At 41.4% G+C, this 19,873-nt stretch overlaps 1 protein-coding gene across 3 annotated transcripts in view; it reads right to left on the bottom strand.

Annotated features, from left to right (window-relative positions):
* Window positions 1–19,873, bottom strand: part of SLC25A21 (solute carrier family 25 member 21) — a 385,337-nt gene that overhangs the window by 25,752 nt on the left and 339,712 nt on the right. For all 3 annotated transcript variants that reach the window (XM_006117703.5, XM_006117702.5, XM_075926921.2), the window contains 2 exons: window positions 12,275–12,341; window positions 1,441–1,500 (listed from right to left, as the gene is read on the bottom strand). In XM_006117703.5, coding sequence (XP_006117765.2) covers window positions 1,441–1,500; window positions 12,275–12,341 — 127 coding nt within the window. The remainder of the gene's footprint in view (window positions 1–1,440; window positions 1,501–12,274; window positions 12,342–19,873) is intronic.

The raw sequence follows: 19,873 nt of genomic DNA, 5'->3' as shown, positions 1-19,873 counted from the left end.
TTGCACCCTTTAACTGGCACAGTATAGTCTAACATACGGCACTTATTCTTACAAGAGAAGCAATCATATGTTTTCTTTGTCTATCTCAAACTTCCATCCCAGGAGCTAAAAATGTACAAAGAATTCTAATCCCAAACTCACCTGACCACAAAATCTATAATCCAGATGTTCAGGGGTTTATTATTTATTGCATACCCTTTTCAAATATTTCACATATTTTAGCCTGGCTCTAAGCTCAGATACATGGGTTATTATAAACAGAGCACAGGTGTTTCTACAAAGTGTGAGGTGTTTTATGCAATCCAAATTTTAAATAAAGGGAGTAGACATGAGGCAAGAGATTAAAAGTAGAAATACTGAAATGAGATCTGGCTGAAAAAATTCAGACAAAACCTTTTCTCTTAAAAATAGTCTTCTGTAAAAAAGCCATGAAAATTGTTGACATTCTTCATTTTCCTCAGAAAACAGCATTGTGCCCTTTTGTACACTTTTATTGAAAATATTATAGAAAATGATACCAAATATCTATCTATCTATCTATCTATCTATCTATCTATCTATCTATCTATCTATCTATCTATCTATCTATCTATCTATCTATCTATCTAAGAACTTTACTTACTATAAAAACACTTACACAGGAACTATCCCTGTAACAATCCCCATTGCCAACTCTATCCACATGCTCAATGGATTTAAAAGTAGACATAGTTCTACAAAAAAAAATTCAAAACCAGATTGAAAGAGAAACAGCAAGTACTGCAATGTATTTGTAAACTGAATACAATCCAGTTAGGATGGACTAAGAATGTAGATTGGTTATCTCACTACAAAGGCAATTTCCCCTCTGGATATTCACAGCTTCTCATCAACTACTGTGAGTAAGCCACCTCCACCCTAGCTGAATTGGCCTCATTAACATTGGCCCTATACTTGAGAAGTAACTTCCTTCTTTTCATATATATATATCTGCCTCTATAATTTCCACTCCAATTCATCTGATCAAGTGGTGAAAGCTTATGCCCTAATAAATCTACTAGTCTCTAAAGTGCCACAATAGTGTCTTTGATAAATATATTTCCAGAAATACCTAACAACAAACAATATTTTGACCACTTTAAAATAAAAACAACTTTGAAACTTTGAAAATCTTTTACAAAACTATTTTTTCCCTTATTTTAACTTGCAACACCTGAAGTTTATTTACTACAGTAACTTACTGACGTTTCCATGATATCACACATTATACATTAGCTTTTGGACTCTTCCCGTGTATTCTCTTGCCACACCTTCACTTCTGCTATCTGCAGCTCAGCTAGCTGGCACTGTTTTTCTGTTGTATTTCTCGCTGGCATCACACGAAAGTATCTTGATCTGTTTACTTTTGGGAAGGGGGACACCTTAAATGAATGAAAATCCTAATTATATATTTACACTTACCAGTCCTGGTGACAGTGAAGCAAGCCCTAGTAACTTCTTATATTGTTCAAAGGTGAAAAACTGTAAAATAAAAACAATTACTGTTAAAGCTCAGCAATGTTTAGAAAATTTTATTATAAGTTATCCAATTTAGAAAAAAGAGACAATACAGGCCTGCTTCTCTGTTGTCCTGTATCCTCTGTAGTCATGTGGAAAGGGAGTGCAAAATACTACCATTGCACCCACTTTGAACAAGTGTGAATGACTATATAAGCCAGTGGTTCCCAACCTGTAGTCTGCGGATCCCTGATGGTCCATGACGGTACTACAGGGGGTCCATGAAAAGTTTAAAAATAAGGATCCTTACTTTTCCTTTCTTTTCTTTTCCTTTTCTTTTTTTTCTCCCTCAGGAAGGGTGGTCCATGAAATTTTAATAGATTGAAAAGGGGTCTGTATGCTCAAAAAGGTTGGGAAACACTGATATAAGCTACAAGGCAGTGGAGAATCAGGTCCTTCAAATGATTTCATTAGTAAATACAGGCAGTCCCCGGGTTACGTACAAGATAGGGACTGTAGGTTTGTTCTTAAATTGTAAGTCGGAACTGGTACATATTGTAGGGGAAACTCTAGCCAAACATTTCTCCAGAGCTCAGTTTTATTCTCCCACACCTCACTTCCCTCAGTCCTTTATTCTCAAGCTGAGGTGTCTGCTGAGAAAAGCCGCTCCACGTCTCCCTGGTCTGCTGAGGGGGAGGGGGCGGGGGTTGCCTCACCCCGTTTGTAAGTAGGGATCTGATGTAAGTCGGATCCATGTAACCCGGGGACTGCCTGTAGTGCATAATGTTAACACGAATAGAATTAAAGACAATGAGTTACTGTATTCAAGATTAGCAATATACAGTTCTTGTTTTCAGTTTATTAATATTTGCTCTAACAGCTCATTTTCAGATGTTTTTATGCAAGTTACAGAATTATATTAGATATTTTTTTTGAAAAAAATTAACCACGCTATTTCTGGTTTTTTGTCTGATTTTAATAGACTTCTCCTCGGAGAAATGCATACTGATAGAATTTGCAGAATGGAAGTTCATGTGTCTTTCTGTAGCCTTCCATTATGAACAGATTTTTTTTTTACAAATTTCTATCCTCATTTACAAATAAGCCTTGCACAGAACAGTCTACTTTTGCTTAAGGGTCTGGTCCTCAGAAGTACAGAGGATCTGCAACTTCTCTGAGAGTCAGTTTCACAACGAATGCTCTTTTGTATTGCAACTTGAGGGGAAAGATGGAAAATTTAATTTTTCCTGCACCTCCACATAAGGAGCCAGCAAGGAATGCGTGGTACCCATTGCCACCTAAAACACCCTTTGGATGTTTCACTACACATCAATTGTCCGGTGTTCTCACATTCAAAGACATGTAAGCAGGGGCTGAACTGCTGCTTGCTATCAGCCAGCTAAAAGGAGGGGTGGGTGTGCCCACTACAGTTGTTTAGCTCTACAAGATAATTAACTGTTAACTGTTGACATGTAAATACTGCTCAGGAGAGAATCCAAGGTGTGGCTATGTAAATCCCATTCAGCCAGGGCTGATGGAGGGTCAGTGTTGGAATGGAATGTGGAAAATTGTATATAATTTGGGACTGTTGTGGGGGTAACTAATCATGCTACCCCTAAATGTGGGAACTGTAAAACATGCCACCAGTGCTTGCAGGAGAGACACCACCATCATGGTAAGAGATCTCGGAAGAACACCACGATCATGGTAAGAGGTCTCGGAAGAACAAGCCTCCCCCCTTCCAGAGTTGGGGGAAAGGGTTAAAGGACTTGAGTCAGCCTGCTTCACACCTGCCAGGTGTGAGCTATAAGACTGGCCCAGCCTGCACCTTTCCCCCTTTGTTTTAAGGACAGACCTAAAGCAGACTCCCTGAGGAGTCTTTTTGTTTGCTAGTCCAGTGAAAGCTGGATTCATTTGGCTAAAGAGTTGAAATCACTGAGAGCTGAAATCACTGGTTTGGCTGAGAGCCAGACCTATTGCAGCCAGTGAAGTGGCGGCGACCAGTGGTGTGGCGTGGAGTGGTGTCAGGCGAGGAGCAGCCATCAGCGGCGTGGCGCAGTGTCAGGCGAGGAGCGGCCATCAGCAGCGTGGCGTGGAGCGGCGGCAGGCGAGGAGAGGCAACCAGCAGCGTGCCGTGGAGCGGCGGCAGGCGAGAAGCGGCGACCAGTGGCGGCAGCAGACGAGGAGCGGCGACAGGTGCCCAGCGGAGCATCCAGAGGTGTAGGACGAGATAGCTGGTGAAGCGTGGTGGAGTTTCGTATAAGGTGCCCCCTATCTATCCCCCCCACCCCCATTTCTACCCAGGTTGGGAGGTGAAACCCTGTGGGTGAACTTTGGGACTCTGGGTGGCACGGACCAGGGACAGAGACTTTTGGGGAGTTGGACTCTGTGGACTTCAGGCGATTCTTGGCTGGGGTGGGGGCTTGGCTCATGTTTGGGTTATGAACTCTGTTTGTGGTGTTTTCCCCAAGCTAATGCTGTATGAATTCTCTCTCTGTTTCATTAAATGTTCTTTTCCTACACTCAGACTCAGTGCTTGCGAGTGGGGAAGCACTGCCTCTCAGAGGCGCCCAGGGGTGCGTGAATTTCCCAGATCACTGGGTGGGGGCTCGAGCCAGTTCTTTGTGAGATTGACCCCAAGATATTGAACCCAGCCCTGGTTACTGCCAGGCCTCCCCGGCAGAAGGGTTACGGACAGAACAAGTGAAGGGCCTTTTTCTAAAAATATACAGGGTAAAACAGTGATTCCACTGAAGTCAGTGACATAGTTCCTACTGTCTCTAATGGAGACAGGATTGGAGTGACAGATGCCAACTTCTTTGGTGTAGATTCAGAAGGTTCCAAATCATCTATATTTTCCCATATTATTAGATTTGCAACTGTACTGCTGAAATTAATGAAATAGTGTGCCTTGTTGATGCCATCCAAAGTAACTACTTTAAGAATGATATTCTACTGACAGAATGATGTGCTATGACAGAAGAGAACTTTCAGGGATAGAGAGGATAGCAGGAACATAAAAATATTGTAAGTAATAGTCCATATAAGTTTCATGCGTTTATATTTGTGAGAGGGAAGGTAATATGAAAGGCCCAGAAGGACTACCAGACCTGAGACTCTCATAATTATGAGACAAGGGTCCAATACTTCTCCATCAAAGGATGGTGATTTTGACATGTGGCTTTCAGTACTGGGGAAGAATAAAGAAATGAAAAATTAAGGTTCTTAGGGCTTTACCACAGATGTATTCTGGGGATCCTTGAACATTTTTCTGGCTATACCAAAAGAAGAAGAGGAGGAGGAATTTGATATAGGTTGAATCAAGCCACAACTTTATTATTAGATGTCTGAAACTACCTGGCAGCAAAACATGTGCAATGAAGGTAACCCTCCTTTATTTTCTCCCATAATTAATCAGGGGGAGTGCCTTTACTATTTCCCCCTCCACTTTTCTACCCAAGGGTATGTCTACACTACAACGTTAATTCGAACTAACTTTGTTCGAATTAGTTAATTCGAACTAAGCTAATTCGAACTAACGGATCCAGACTAAAAAACAAGTTTGAATTAGCGTTTTGCTAATTCGAACTAGCATGTCCACATTAAGTGGACCCTGAACCGGGCTTAAGGATGGCCGGAAGCAGTGCCGGCAGGGCATCAGAGGAGGACTTAGAGCGTGCAGATGCTGTCTCAGGCTAGCCGAGGGCTGTGCTTAAAGGGTCCCGCCCCCACCCAGGACAGACAGTTCTCAGGGGTGCCCCTCTTGCAAAGCAGTCCTGGCTTGGAGTGCCCGGAGTACCCACACTGGGCACATCACAGCACTCGGCCATCAGCCCGGATGCACTTGCCGCAGGCTGCCATCTGGGGAGAGGGGGCAATTGGGGGGCTGCAGGAGAGCCAGCCCCGTCCTCCCCATCGGGGGCTCGTGCCCCATTCCTCCCTCACTTCCTTCCACTTACCCTTCCCTAGCCCTTCTTCTTGATGTACAAAATAAAGATAACGTGTCTTCCAAAATGGAATCTGTCTTTATTGAACAAAACTGGGGGAGACTGGGAAAAGGAGGTGGGAGAGGGGAAGAGAGAGGCTGGAAGAGGGGAGGGCAACTAAAATGATCAGGGGTTGGGAACAGGTCCCATATGAAGAGAGGCTAAAGAGGCTGGGACTTTTCAGCTTAGAAACGAGGAGACGGAGGGGGGACAGGATAGAGGTCTCTAAAAGCATGAGTGGGGTGCAGAGGGTGCACACAGAAAAGGTCTTCATTAGTTCCCATAAAGAAGGGCTAGAGGACACCAAAGGAAAGGAATGGGTAGCAGGCTTCAAACTAGTAACAGAAAGTTGTTCTTCACAAAGCAAAGAGTCAACCTATGGAACTCCTTGCTGCAGGAGGCTGTGAAGGCTAGAACTAGAACAGAGTTTAAAGGGAAGTAAGATCAAGTCATGGAGGTTGGGTCCATGGAGTGGTATTAGCCAGGGGGCAGGAGTGGTATCCCTGCCCAAGGTTCGTGGAAGGCTGGAGATGGATGGCACGAGACAAATGGCTTGGTCACTGTCTTCAGTCCATCCCCTCCAGGGTCCCTAGGGTTGGCCGCTGTCGGCAGACAGGCTACTGGGCTAGATGGATCTTTGGCCTGACCCAGGACAGCCATTGTAAGCTCAGGGCTCAGGATCGGGGGTCTCAGTGGACCCCCTTGATTCTCTTGCACACCTGCTCTTGCACACCTGCTCTTGCACACCTGCTCCTGGGTGGCCAGGCTGGCAGCTCTCCTGCCCTAGCCGGCCACTTTCCTGTGCCTAGTGCAGAGATCGTGGACGAGGTCCACAATGTCTGCACTAGCCCAGGCGGGTGCCCACCTCTTGCGGTCCCGGGCAAGCTCCCGGGAGCCGCCAGCCTGGTCCTGGGAAGAGGGGGAGGGCTGGGGGGCATCGGGTGGGTGGCTCGATCCGTGCCAGGTGCAGGGTCTGCTGGCTGGGTGCTGGCAGGCTTGCACCTGGCACGGGCACCGTAGCCAGCCCGTGCCCCTTTAAGGGGTCTGGGGCCGGGAGGGGGGCAGAAGAGTTTCCCTGGTGTTGGCCAAAGTGGCCACCAGGGAAACCTGGGGAGGGCTAGCCTCCCACTAGTTCGAATTAAGGGGCAACACACCCCTTAATTAGAACTAGCTAGTTCGAACTAGGATTTATCCTCGTAAAATGAGGTTTTCCTAGTTCGAACTAAGCGCTCCGTTAGTTCAAATTAAATTCGAACTAACGGAGCGCTAGTGTAGCGCCTATGAAAGTTAGTTCGAACTAACGTCCGTTAGTTCGAACTAACTTTGTAGTGTAGACATACCCCAAGTTCCTCCAGCAGTTCCATTGCCGAGACTTACAATTATTGGGGGGAGGGACTTCAACCAACTTTCCCCTTTTTATCCAGATCCCTCCCTCAAATCTATTGCCAGGACCTTACCGACTACCTTCCATCATAGGAGGGGTAAGGTAGACTACAAAGACAGGGAGTTGGCTCCATGCCGTAACAATCATAGGAGTTCTCAACTACCCCAGCTCACTCAGTTACTAAGCTGAAGTCTCTTTCCAATTTATCCCTTACCCTATGCCTTCTTTTATGGAGAACCTGCACTGTACATCCGCTATACACTTAAATAATGAGGTGTGACATATGGCCTACCACCTGTCATACACTTTATGAACAGAGCTCACCTGAACCTGTTGTGAGAAAGATGAAAAACCCCAACTGTTCCCGGCCAATATGGTGCAAAAGGAAACATTCCTTCCCAGCCCCACCTCAACAGAGTGGCTAGCATAATGACCACAGCAGATATAGCCAATAACCAGGTATATTTACCACCAAAATAATGAGGGAGGGAGAGTCAGTAAGGGAGGCTCCTGGTATGGCTGTCCTTTTAAAACACCTCTTTCCTGGGTGATGAGTCTGCCACCACGCTGACTCCTTCTCCAGCAGTTTTTCATCTTCCCCATAAGCCATCAGGACTTGCTCTCTTCTTCTGGTCAGCTCGACAAACAACCCCCCCAGCTTAAGATGTAGGGTGGTGATGATCAGAAACACAGGGCAACAGCTACCACCTCTCAAAAATGAATAACCAACAGCCTCTTATCTTCCTGACTGCTGCCCAATCTTCCTGCTGTAGTGCTGAATGTGCCCTAGCATTCCATTATTTTTATGAAGATAACTCAAGCCAATGTGGCACCCCTTGGACATCTATTCAATTGGATTCCAACTATGAGGGCCAGAGTCTGTATGGAATCTTCTTCCACCTTCTCACTGGCAACCAAACTGTTGTGCCATGTCAAAGGAAGCAATGAAAAATGTGTCCAGGACTGATATATGTTTCTTGAGAGATACATGGAGTGGAATTTTCCTGTTAAACTTTGGGACATGATGTAATGGTACTCAGCCAAAGGGAGCGTATCCCATTTGCACAGAGCTCTGCATATAAAACAGCTCCTACTCCACAATATACGTTACTGGAGCACAAGCAGTAAATACCATACTGGCATTTCAACTCGTTCCTGGTGAGGTGGGGACTTCCATGACTCAGGAAGTTTGGCAGTGTTTATGAACCAGTTCTGTTTTCTATGGAAAGTTAATAGAACAACACTGGTATAACACAGAACTAGAAATGAATGGGTTAATGTAAAGATGCTAAAGGTAAAGTTGGAAGAAAATGCATATTACATCCGAATGATGCAAAGACTGTTGAAATGGAGAAATGTTAAGAGTCTGATACTTCGGCCACAGGCTACAAATAGCTTCCTCTCTTTTCAACAGGAATTACTTGCATCTCCCAGCAGGAGAATTCAGCTCCTAGAATTTAATTGCTTTCCAGACACTGTATTGACTTAACAGCAATCTACAGCACATAGTTAGTGCAAATATGTTTAAGATCAATGCACTAGGTCTGTCAATAATCAAACAAGATAAAGGTGTTAGGCATAAACCTATAACTATCTTTATTGCTAAATTAAATAACCATGAAATACACTTCTCTTATACAGTATGCCATAATTTCCAGAGTCAATTTTACCTGTATGATAAAAGAAAATCTCTGGAAAAATGTCAAGTACAGCAGAGTCCATTATAATACTAAATTAATTTCATTTTTTATTGTTGTAGAGTTGCTTTATTCTCTCTAATTTCTTTCCACTGAGTGTTTTCCTTCCCACCTTTCATGGAATTTCTGCTATTCCTTAATGTTTTCCATAGTCTCCTAGATCAATAGAATAGCCATAAAAAAGACAAAAATATACTATCTAGAAATGCTTTGGTATTACAAATATTACCTTAAACTACTGATAGCTTCCTAAAGTCCTAAATAAAAGCACTATTTAATAGGAACTCTGTTTTGTATTATGTGACTAGAGGTTTTTTTAAAAGAACAATAGTAAATACCAAGAAAACGCAATGTAAACATTTAGTTGGACATATCAAAATGATTCTGTGTGCAAATAATTTTGTCAAAAGGCTCAGTCTAGCTAGACAGACTTCCACAGTCCCAGTCACTGAAGAGGATGAGGATTCAAAGAGCATTTAATAATACAGAGCAAAGTAATTTATTTTACTATACAATATTAATAAGTTAAGAGCTATCCTCACAAAATCCAAAGATGCATATATTTAAAATATATGCATTCATATATCTAAGAACCAATACTGCCCATATGGCAAAGATACACTTACATCTATGTTACACAGGAAAAAAGCCAAAGTACTTACCATGTGTCTCAATAACTTTAAGGTAAAAATATGCTTGAAACAAGATGTTTGGGAACAGATGCACAAAATACATTTGCCCCAAAAGTTCATCTGTTAACCATTGTACTGGCACCACTCACTTCTGTGCTCCAAGCCCTCGCTAACTCAGGGTTATAAAGTTTATAAAGTTTTTACCTTTCAGAAATACCAGCTTTCTTTTTAAAAAGGAAAAAAAAAACAGAAATGGAGAGAAAAAGACACAAAGACAAAAAGACAGACTGACAAAGGATCTAGTCTCTTCAAAAGTGAGCCTGGGTCTCTGACACCTAGCTTTAAAGAAAAATATTGCCTCAGAATACTTTGGTTTTAATGGCTTTATTTTTACATGCAAATAAATTTATCCACCTAATACATTGTTCCACGAGGACAATGCTACATTTCCTCTCAGCAGGGGCTCTGTCTTGTTTGGTTATCTCAGTGATCTTTGATCAGTGAAGTCATTTCATAATTCAATTCACCCTTTTTGTACAATTGAAGCTGTGAAAAATATTCACCACCAAACCAGAAACCTGTAAAAGGCCCTTTCCCTGTTGAGACGCCTTTACAGACGGTGAACAGGGAGTTTCCCTAGTTACTGCTCAAGCCTCCAAGTTTTTGCATGGATGTGGTGGTCCAGATCACCAACAGTCTCAGAACCCAGCACACCTAAATGTGCAGGATATAACCTGTGCCTTTTAGAGTGAATCAAGGCTGCTGAGGAAAGGAAGGAGAGAAATTAATCTAAAAACCCAGCAATCTTCCTTGATGTTCCATGTCCAGATTCAAGAAAAGCTAATGGAATTTTGAATCTACTTAGATTCTTATTAGTTCAATGTCTCTTGGTTTCACAGAGCTCTAAGCTGGATGCTATAGCTTGTGCTGGCTCATGACAGCTTGCAAGAAGCTGCTCCATCAGCCAGGATCTGTGGAACATATTGCACTCCAATCCTCCTAACCCCTCCTTGCACTGAAATTCCCCCTCTTGAATACTGTTGCTGCATTAAGACAGCTTTAGGGCCTCTTTGTGCCCTCAGGAGCTGTGCAAAGGATCTTAAGAGGAGCCAAGGATCTCAGCATTTACAAATCTGACAATTTTAATGGGAGTTCTTGTGACATTTGATGTTTTTCTTAAAGCTTGGCACCATGAATCATGTTACTGTTTCAGAGCCTCAGCCTTCTGTTAACAAAACCAAAACCAAATAAGTTTTAGCTCTCATGATTAGGAAAAGTATGTAGAAAATGTGAATCCTAACAGCTGAAAAACAAGAAAGCAGAAAGATCCCTGTATTTATTATTCTTTAACAGCTAATGATTTTTAAGCCAATCTCATCATTTGGGGATGCCCTGATGCATGACTTTTGAATGATGGGGGCTGGCAATACTGTAATTGAGCCCAATGCCTCAATCCACCCACTTACTAAGTATAAACCAACATTCAGAAGCAACCATCAAACTGATGTCATCACCTTTTACCAAATTAATGAGAAGAAAAAAAAGCACATGATCCATCAATAAGTTTTCAAAATTTTGACCTTACAGTCTGTACTACAGCCCCAAATTAAGCATGGCCTTAGTTTTTCCTTCTCAGTCAATAATTTTAGGAGACAGTGATTGCCTCACTTGCATACACAATGGCTACGTCTAGACTGGCATGATTTTCCGCAAATGCTTTTAACGGAAAAGTTTTTAGTTAAAAGCATTTGCAGAAAAGAGCGTCTAGATTGGCACAGATGCTTTTCCACAAAAGCACTTTTTGCGGAAAAGCGTCTGTGCCAATCTAGACGCGCTTTTGCACAAAACAAATCTGAGCTGTCTACACTGGCCCTTTTGCGCAAAAGCTTTGCGCAAAAGGGACTTTTGCCTGAACGGGAGCAGCATAGTATATCTGCAAGAAGCACTGACTTCAGACAGTAGGAAGTCAGTGTTCTTGCGGAAATTCAAGCAGCCAGTGTAGACAGCTGGCAAGTTTTGCTTTTGTGGAAAAACTTGCCAGTCTAGATACAGCCAATGATGATAACAGAAGGAGACCAACAATAGATCATTGTTAGGCTTACTTGATGAGCCCTGTAAATCAGTGGATATTGGCTTCATATCCATGACTCACTTTTGTGGATGCAGATGTGGCTGTGGATACAAATTTTGTATCTGCGCAAGGTTCGATTTATAAAGCTACATTATATCATTTGATACAAATATCTACATAAGTGAATGGAACATTGTGTCATGCCTGATGCCAGGCTAAGGCCCAGATTGATTGAGGCTTTTTGGGGAAAGTAAATAAATGAGACACAAAATGAACATTATATACAAGAAGTCCTCCCATGTACACACTTTCAACTGAAAACAAAACAAAAAAAATTAAGGTAGAAATCTCCACAATTATGTGATGAAAGGTTTTTAATCACCCTAATAATGGAAAGTTGTAAAAATCAATATAGGCAAAGAGAAGGAAATCAGAACAAACAGTTATTTAATAATAAAGGCAAATTATAGACCAGTATTCATTTATTTCCAGTAACTAAGTTGCAGAGCATAATAGCTAGTTGCAGAGATGGGAATTGTAATCTCATTAATAGATACATGAGGGTACATTTTTAGTTTTTTGAGCAATTGTTCTCAAAGTATAGGACAACAGCAGGAATTGGGCTCTTGAACTGCACTGGCATAACACTTAATAAGTGTTCATTTCCTTTAAGTTTGCATTTATACACAAACATTTTCCTAGGACTAGTTCATTTGCACGTTGCTGAGCATTCATAATGAAATAATACTTCTACAAAAAGAAAACATATTAGGGTAAAATATTATGTTGCAGTCATAATTTTTTCTTCAGTAAAGTTATGCATCTTGCTTAACTATACACGTAATAATTAAAAGCTTTATGCTTCAATTCTTAATCAGGCAAGTTTCCATTATGTTATCATTAGTAGTTTTTTTCTAAGTAAAGACCAGAGCTTAATTAGCAGAAGATTCTAATATCACTCAGCATATTTCTTTGATGAAGGACAAATTGGATGTTTTACTGTTATGATGTTAGTTACAGTGCTTTACCTTTACTGCCCTTTTGGGTGTTTCAGCCATGATAGGAGGCAGTATGCCTTTGTAGAAACCAAGCAATCTGTTGAAGAAACATACAAAGGATTTTTTGTACACGTGTATGAAAGAGGCTAGCCAACAGGCAATTCTATTTTCATTTCAGAATAAAGCAGGTAATCTTAGAGCATTCCCAATTATTCAGAACAGCTCTCACTGTCAATAGTGCATCTCTGTTTTTTTCTTTTTTTCTTATTATGTAAATAAAGTACTCCACTGTACACTGGTGGAATGAAAAGCAGCAGTGAGTAAACAATAATATGATCTGTGCAGACTGCACAGATTAGAACCTATTAAAAGAAAAGAAAAACGTGTTGATAATGAAAAACAATCACATAAGTTTAATCATTCTTTCTGAACTTCTTAGTTACTGCTTCTTCACACAGTAATGGTGAAACTAGAAAAGTGAGCTCTCAAAATGTGAGTATTAGGAAAAAAAATGTATTCAGAAAGTTGTACACATAAAATTGCAGGCACCTGTTTAGAGGCTGGATTAAGGCTTCTTAAGTTTTAGTTCTAAATATTCGTTGAAATGTATTAAGGACATTTTGACAACTTAATTTTAAATGTAAAATTTGTATCTACTTTAAAAATAGCCAAGTTATTTAGTCACATTGAATTGACTGAAAATTTTTCATCTTGAAAACTGATTTGGGTGATTTAATGTAACTCTCTTATTGTGACTCATGGTGGCTTGTCCCCATAAGAGGTTAATGAGTCATACTCCGTTTAAGTGACAGAGGTGTCTGCTTTTTATGCCAAATTAGCAGGATTTTATGCCAAATTAGCAGGCTCATGTGCATACTTTCGAGCATGTCATTAGTCCTATTTTTTTTCCACTGAATTGCTCACAGGCTTAAAATTAAGCACATGCTTATGCGCCTTGCCAAACTGTGTACTTCATGCAGAAGGTCACAGGTTCAAACCCCATTTGTAAACCCAGTGGACTCAATTACAACAAAATTATCACTACGGTCATTACTGGGTTTAATACATAAGTTTTCAGTATATACTAAAGTATTTTAAATACGGTTATATTTAACCTTTATTCACCCACTCAGAATAGATGCTTTTCCAATGTAGTAGGAAGATGCAGAGCTAAAGGAGAGCTATTGCTCCATAGATCCACTCCCAGAGCTGCCTTCACCATTCAGAAGGGAGGAGCGTCATCTCTGTTACAGACCCTTATTGTTAAGAGCTGAGTAATCAGGTAGCCATTTGCAATGGACAACAACTACTTTATTGGTCTTACACATTCTGACATGCCAGTAGATGGTGCTTCTTCCATGAACTGCTATCATATAATGACATATATACAGTCGGGCCTTTTTATAGATAAACCCCATCACAGTCCCCTGCTTTTTGTAGGCCTAGGGATAATTGTGTGTGTGTGTTGGGGGGGGGGGGGGGGAAATGTGAGTGTAGAAAACATGGCAGGAAGCAGAGCTGGAGGGAAGCACATTTGTCTCCTTAGCAACAGTCAGAACTTTCACAGGAAAACAAAACTCTGAGGACATTCCATTGGAGCTGCAGTGCCAGAGATCCAGGGGAAGCTGCAGAGCACCCAGATCTGCCCTAGACTTGTGATTCCTCTCAAAGGTTCCACAGCCAGATTCAGTGCTTTGCCCCTTGTTTTTTCCATAAGAGTAAATCTCACTGACACTGTCACATGTTCATCTTCCCCTCCCCTTCCTCACACATTTCATTTGAAAAGTGGTTGGCAATTTAGTAGGATGCACATGGAATGATAGGATTGAAAAACCTGCAAAATGTGATGCTATACATGTCCCATGAGGCATTGCAAACCCTTACCAAAGCACCCTGTGGCCAATTGGATGGGGGACTGCTACCCACAGTGCACTGTAGCTTTTGCATCAACACAGAAAGAATAGTGTATATAACATGCAATAGTGGTTTAATTAAAGTGGCATAACTTTTGTCGACAAAACTCTGTGGTATAGACAAAGCATTAGATGCAGGCCTTCATCAGAAAACTGGTATTCAGAAAAATTACAGAGCAGCAGCAACAATCATTGCAACATGTAGCAGAAGAGACAGAACATGACATCAGATCCCAACTCTGGGAAAATTGGAAAGAATTAACAAGTAAATGTCTAACAGAAACACGACTACAGTGTTTTATTTTGTTTCAGCATTAAGGATCTAAATGAACACCACCATTCAATTGTATTCTGGGCAACAGCCCAAACTCATCTTTGGAATAGTTGATTTTGAAACATTACAGTCAATCATATCGTCTCAATTTGTTCTTCTTTCAGGCTTTAGGCATCCTTCTGGTTTCCATTTCTTGTTTGGAAGTCTTGAGTCATCTATCCTGGCAACATGACCAACCTAAATCAGTTTTTTTCCTCCAAATTATATTGAAATAGGGATCTTGCTTCATTTGTTGTTTTCTTCCCGTCTTTCACATAATTTTCCTTTTAAGGATCTAATACAAAGTTGATTGAAGGCATGTATACAATATCCTCTTTTTTCTGTTGCTGTTAAATCCAAGTCTTTTACCCACATAGTTCTATAATTGAAACAATGACACAAAATACCTTTAGGATATGTCTACACCACAGGATAAGGTCAAATTAAGATACACAACTTCAGCTACATTAATTGTGTAGCTGAAGTTGAAGTACCTTAATCTGACTTTTGGCGCTGTCCACACTGCAGGAAATCAAAGGGGAAACACTCTCCCTTCGACTTCCCTTACTCCTCGTGGAAGCAGGACTACCGGCATCAACCCAAGTGCCCCTCTCAGTTCGAATTAGTTGTCTTAACAAGGCCTGCTAATTCAAACCCTGGAAGATCTACAGCGGCAGCTTTAATCATCTCTATAGTGTAGACATACCCTTAAAATCCTATTCTGCCTTCACTTACTCTGTACCAATCCCAGAATTTAAATGAAAGAGCTGGATTTCAAGGCTTTGTCAGGTAAAATGGCAGGATCTGGCATGTGATTTCATAAAATTGCAGGCATCTTGAGAAAGTGGCCATTTAGGCAGGATGCAGATGGATCTGGATGTACTTCGACAAAGAAAGGAAACTTTTCCAAATGTAGAGAAAATTGCCTGAGTCTTTGCTAGGAAAAAAAGGTGTGTTCTTATCTTGTGTTAGCTAACACACTGTAAATTTGCAACTAACACAAAGTAAAATTCTGCCGATGACAAGGCAGTTATATTTTTAACATGTGTTAGCAGGTTGAGGTAAGTTGTAAGCTCCCTCTCCTCCAGTCTCTACCTCAACTTGCAAACATGTATGAAAATTGCATGCTATAAGTTACCATGTTAGCCTCTTAAGAGAGTAAATTACATAGATTATCCCATTGAAACTATTTAATCTAGGGGATATCAGTTAAAGCTTTCATTGACACATGGAGCCCAGTTAGTTCCTTTAGTCCTAGCTCATAATTCCACAATCAAGACATCCACAGTTTTAGATGCCTGTAAACAATATGGCAAGTTAAGTCATATTTTTCATTCTTATGTACTTTCATTTACATTGCATTTACTTGCCTTTATGACATCTTGGCTGTGTCTACACTCCACCCCTTTTCCAGAAAAGGGATGCAGATTAGACCAGTCGGAATTGCAAATCCGCGGGGGATTTAAATATCCCCCGCGGCATTTGCATTTACATGGCTGCCGCTTTTTTCCGGCTTGTGGATAAGCCGGAGAAAAGCGCCAGGCTAGACATCATTCTCTGGAAAATAAGCCCTTTTCCGGAGGATCTCTTATTCCTACTTGAATATCCCCGAGGATTTAAATATCCCCCGCGGATTTGCAATTGCGATGTGTCTCATTAGCATCCCTTTTCAAGAAAGGGATGCCAATGTAGACACAGCCCTTTAGTTTACTATACAAGTGTTCTCAACCTTTACAGACAACTGTACCCTTTTTAGGAGTCTAATTTGTGGTGCTACCCCTAAGTTTCACCTCACTTAAAAACTATTTGCATATGAAATCAGACAGAAAATTACAAATGTGTCACCTTGCTGACAAATTGCTTCATTTCTCATTTTTATCATATAATTATAAAATAAATCAATGAGACTATTAATATTGTACTTACATTTCAGAGTATAAAGTACTAGCACATCTGCCCAGCATTGCTCAGATCCTTAACTCAGGAAGTGTTTTTTTTTAAATAAAAGGAAAATGCACATGCTTTATTTAAATTATTGTATTTTTCAAAAACAGAGACTGAGAGCAAAGTGTACAGCTCATTTGCCTCCCTGAACTCCCCGGCCAGAGTGGGGAATACAACAATCTGTGCACTTTCCTCTTGCTCACTGATGAAGAGGAACAGCCAGCAGTGTCCCCATATGCAGTAGTACTGATTTTGTGTTATATGTCCACCACAACTAAAAAAATACGTGACATAAAAAGCAAGGCAATTAATGGAAAAAGCCAATAAGAAAGAAATAGGGTCAATGCACTGTATGAAACAATGAACCATAGAAGGAGGGTATGTCTACACTACCACCCTAGTTCGAACTAGGGTGGTTAATGTAGTCAACTGAAATTGCAAATGAAGCCCGGGATTTAAATATCCTGGGCTTCATTTGCATCTTGCCGGGCGCCACCATTTTTAAATCCCCGGTAGTTCGGACTCCGGGCCCGCGGCTACACGTGGCACAGAGTAGGTAGTTCGAATTAGGCTTTCTAATTCGAACTACTGTTACATCTCGTTCCACGAGGAGTAATGGTAGTTCGAATTAGAAAGCCTAATTTGAACTACCTACTCCGTGCCACGTGTAGCCGCGGGCACGAAGTCCGAACTACCGGGGATTTAAAAATGGCGGCGCCAGGCAAGATGCAAATGAAGCCCGGGATGTTTAAATCCCGGGCTTCATTTGCAACTTCGGTTGACTACATTAACCATCCTAGTTCGAACTAGGGTGGTAGTGTAGACATACCCGGAGAGAATATCAGTGAAATATATTTGTAAAGCACTGCAGGAAAATACAAGAACATTGGAGGAAGTGGCTCAGAAACCATTGGATTGTCCAGCAAACAGATTAATGATCAGCATAATCTATTTAATTCATTCAAAATGAGAATAATGACTGTTTAGATTATACAAAAAACAGGACTATGTAGCACTTTAAAGACTAACAAGATGGTTTATTAGGTGATGAGGTTTTGTGGGCCAGACTCACTTCCTCAGATCAAATAGTGGAAGAAAATTGGCATGATCATATATACCAAAGGATACAATTAAAAAAATGAACACATACGAAAAGGACAAATCAAATTTTAGAACAGAAGGGAGATGGGGAGGGGAGGTAAATGTCTGTGAGCTAATGATATTAGAGGTGATAATTGGGGAAGCTATCTTTGTAATGGGTAAGATAATTAAAGTCTTTATTCAAACTTAGGTGTAGAGTGTCGAATTTAAGCATGAATGACAGTTCATTCCCACATCCCCCACAAACTGGATACAATTTTGTGGTGACCTTGAGGCTTTTTTTCGCTGTCTCCGCCTCCGAGAATATTTCCAAACCACCAATGAACATCAGTCTGCTCTACCAGATCCTCCCTATCAACACCAAAGGAAAAATAATTCTATATGGACTCCCCCTGACGGTCGGAATTACAATCTGGATTTCTATACACAAAGCTTCCGCAACAACGCACAGACTGACATTATTCACAAATGACAACAAGCGACATACAATCTGAGCCACGCTGAACACCATGCCATCCAGAGTCTCAAAAACAACCTGGACATTATAATCACACCAGCTGACAAAGGGGGTGCTGTGGTCATTATGAATAAGACCAATTTATAACCAGGAGGCAACCAGACAACTCTCCAACACCACATTTTACAAACCTCTCTCCTCTGATCCCACCTCGGAATACCAAAAGAAACTACACTGCCTCCTTAAAAGCCTCCCTACAGCTACTTGGGAACAAATCCACACAGAAACACATTCTGACTCCCGACCAGGATTGTTCTATCTGCTTCCCAAAATCCATAAACCTGGACACCCCGGACGCCCCATCATCTCTGGTATCGGCACGCTCACTACTGGTTTATCCAGCTATGTAAACTCTCTTCTCAAACCCTACGCAACCAACACCCCCAGATATCTCCGAGATACTACCGACTTCCTAAGGAAACTACAAAACATCGATAACCTCCCCGATAACACCATCCTTGCCACCATGGTTGTAGAAGCTCTATACACCAACATCCCACATGAAGACGGATTACAAGCAATTAGAAACACTATCCCAGAGGACACCACTGCCAATCTGATAGCAGACCTACGTAACTTTGTTCTCACCCACAATCATTTCCAGTTTGTTCTCACCCACAATCATTTCCAACTTATACCTCCAGATCATCGGCACAGCCATGGGTACACGCATGGCCCCACAGTATGCTAATATCTTTATGGCTGACCTAGAACAAGGTTTCCTCAACTCCTGTCCCCTTTTACCCCTTCTCTACTTACAGTACATCGTTGACATCTTTATGATCTGGACGCATGGCCAAGAAACACTGGAGACATACCACAGAGATTTTAACAACCTACACCCCACCATCAATCTCAGCCTGGACCATTCTACACGAGAGATCCATTTCCTGGACACCACAGTACAAATCAGCAGTGGAAAATTAGACACCACTCTCTACAGAAAGCCCACTGACTCATACAGTTACGTACATGCTTCCAGCTCCCATCCAGAACATACCATATGATCCATCATCTATAGCCAAGCCCTTCGATACAACCGCATCCGCTCTAATCCCACTGACAGAGACCAGAAACTTCAGGATCTCTACCAAGCATTTATAAACCTCAACTACCCACCTGGAGAAATAAAAAAGCAAACTGAAAAAGCCAGACGAATACCTAGAAACCATCTACTTCAAGACAGACCCAAGAAAACCAACAATAGAACACCACTTGTCATCACCTACAGCCCCCAACTTAAACCTGTCCAACACATTATCAATAAACTACAGCCTATACTGGAACGGGAAACTAAACTCCAAGAGGCTCTGGGAGGCAGACCCATAGTCTCCTATAGACAACCACCTAACCTCAAGATGATTCTTACCAACAACCACAGGACATACCACACTAATACCAACCCTGGTACCTTCCCTTGCAACAAACCCCGTTGCCAGCTTTGTCCACATATTCACTCTGCTGATACCATTATTGGATCTAACCAAGTGAGTTATAAGATCAAGAACACATATTCCTGCGCATCCAGAAATATAATTTATGCTATCATGTGCTGAAAGTGTCCGTCTGCTATGTACATTGGACAAATGTCTCAGACACTTCGCCAAAGGATCAATACCCACAAAACAGATATTAGACAGGATCACAAAGAAAAAAACAGTTTCTTGCCATTTCAACCAGAAAGGACATTGTCTCAACGACTTGATTACCTGCATCCTTCTTCACAGGCCTTTTAAGACTACACTCAAAAGAGAATCCTCTGAACTGTCATTCATGCTTAAATTTGACACTTTACACCTAAGTTTGAATAAAGACTTTAATTTTCTTATCCATTACAAAGA

Source organism: Pelodiscus sinensis, chromosome 5 (assembly GCF_052426305.1).
Source record: "Pelodiscus sinensis isolate ZL-2025 chromosome 5, ASM5242630v1, whole genome shotgun sequence".
NCBI classification, from domain to species: Eukaryota; Metazoa; Chordata; order Testudines; family Trionychidae; genus Pelodiscus; species Pelodiscus sinensis.
Note: the sequence above shows the minus strand (reverse complement) of the source record. Positions and strands in the feature narration are given on the sequence as shown.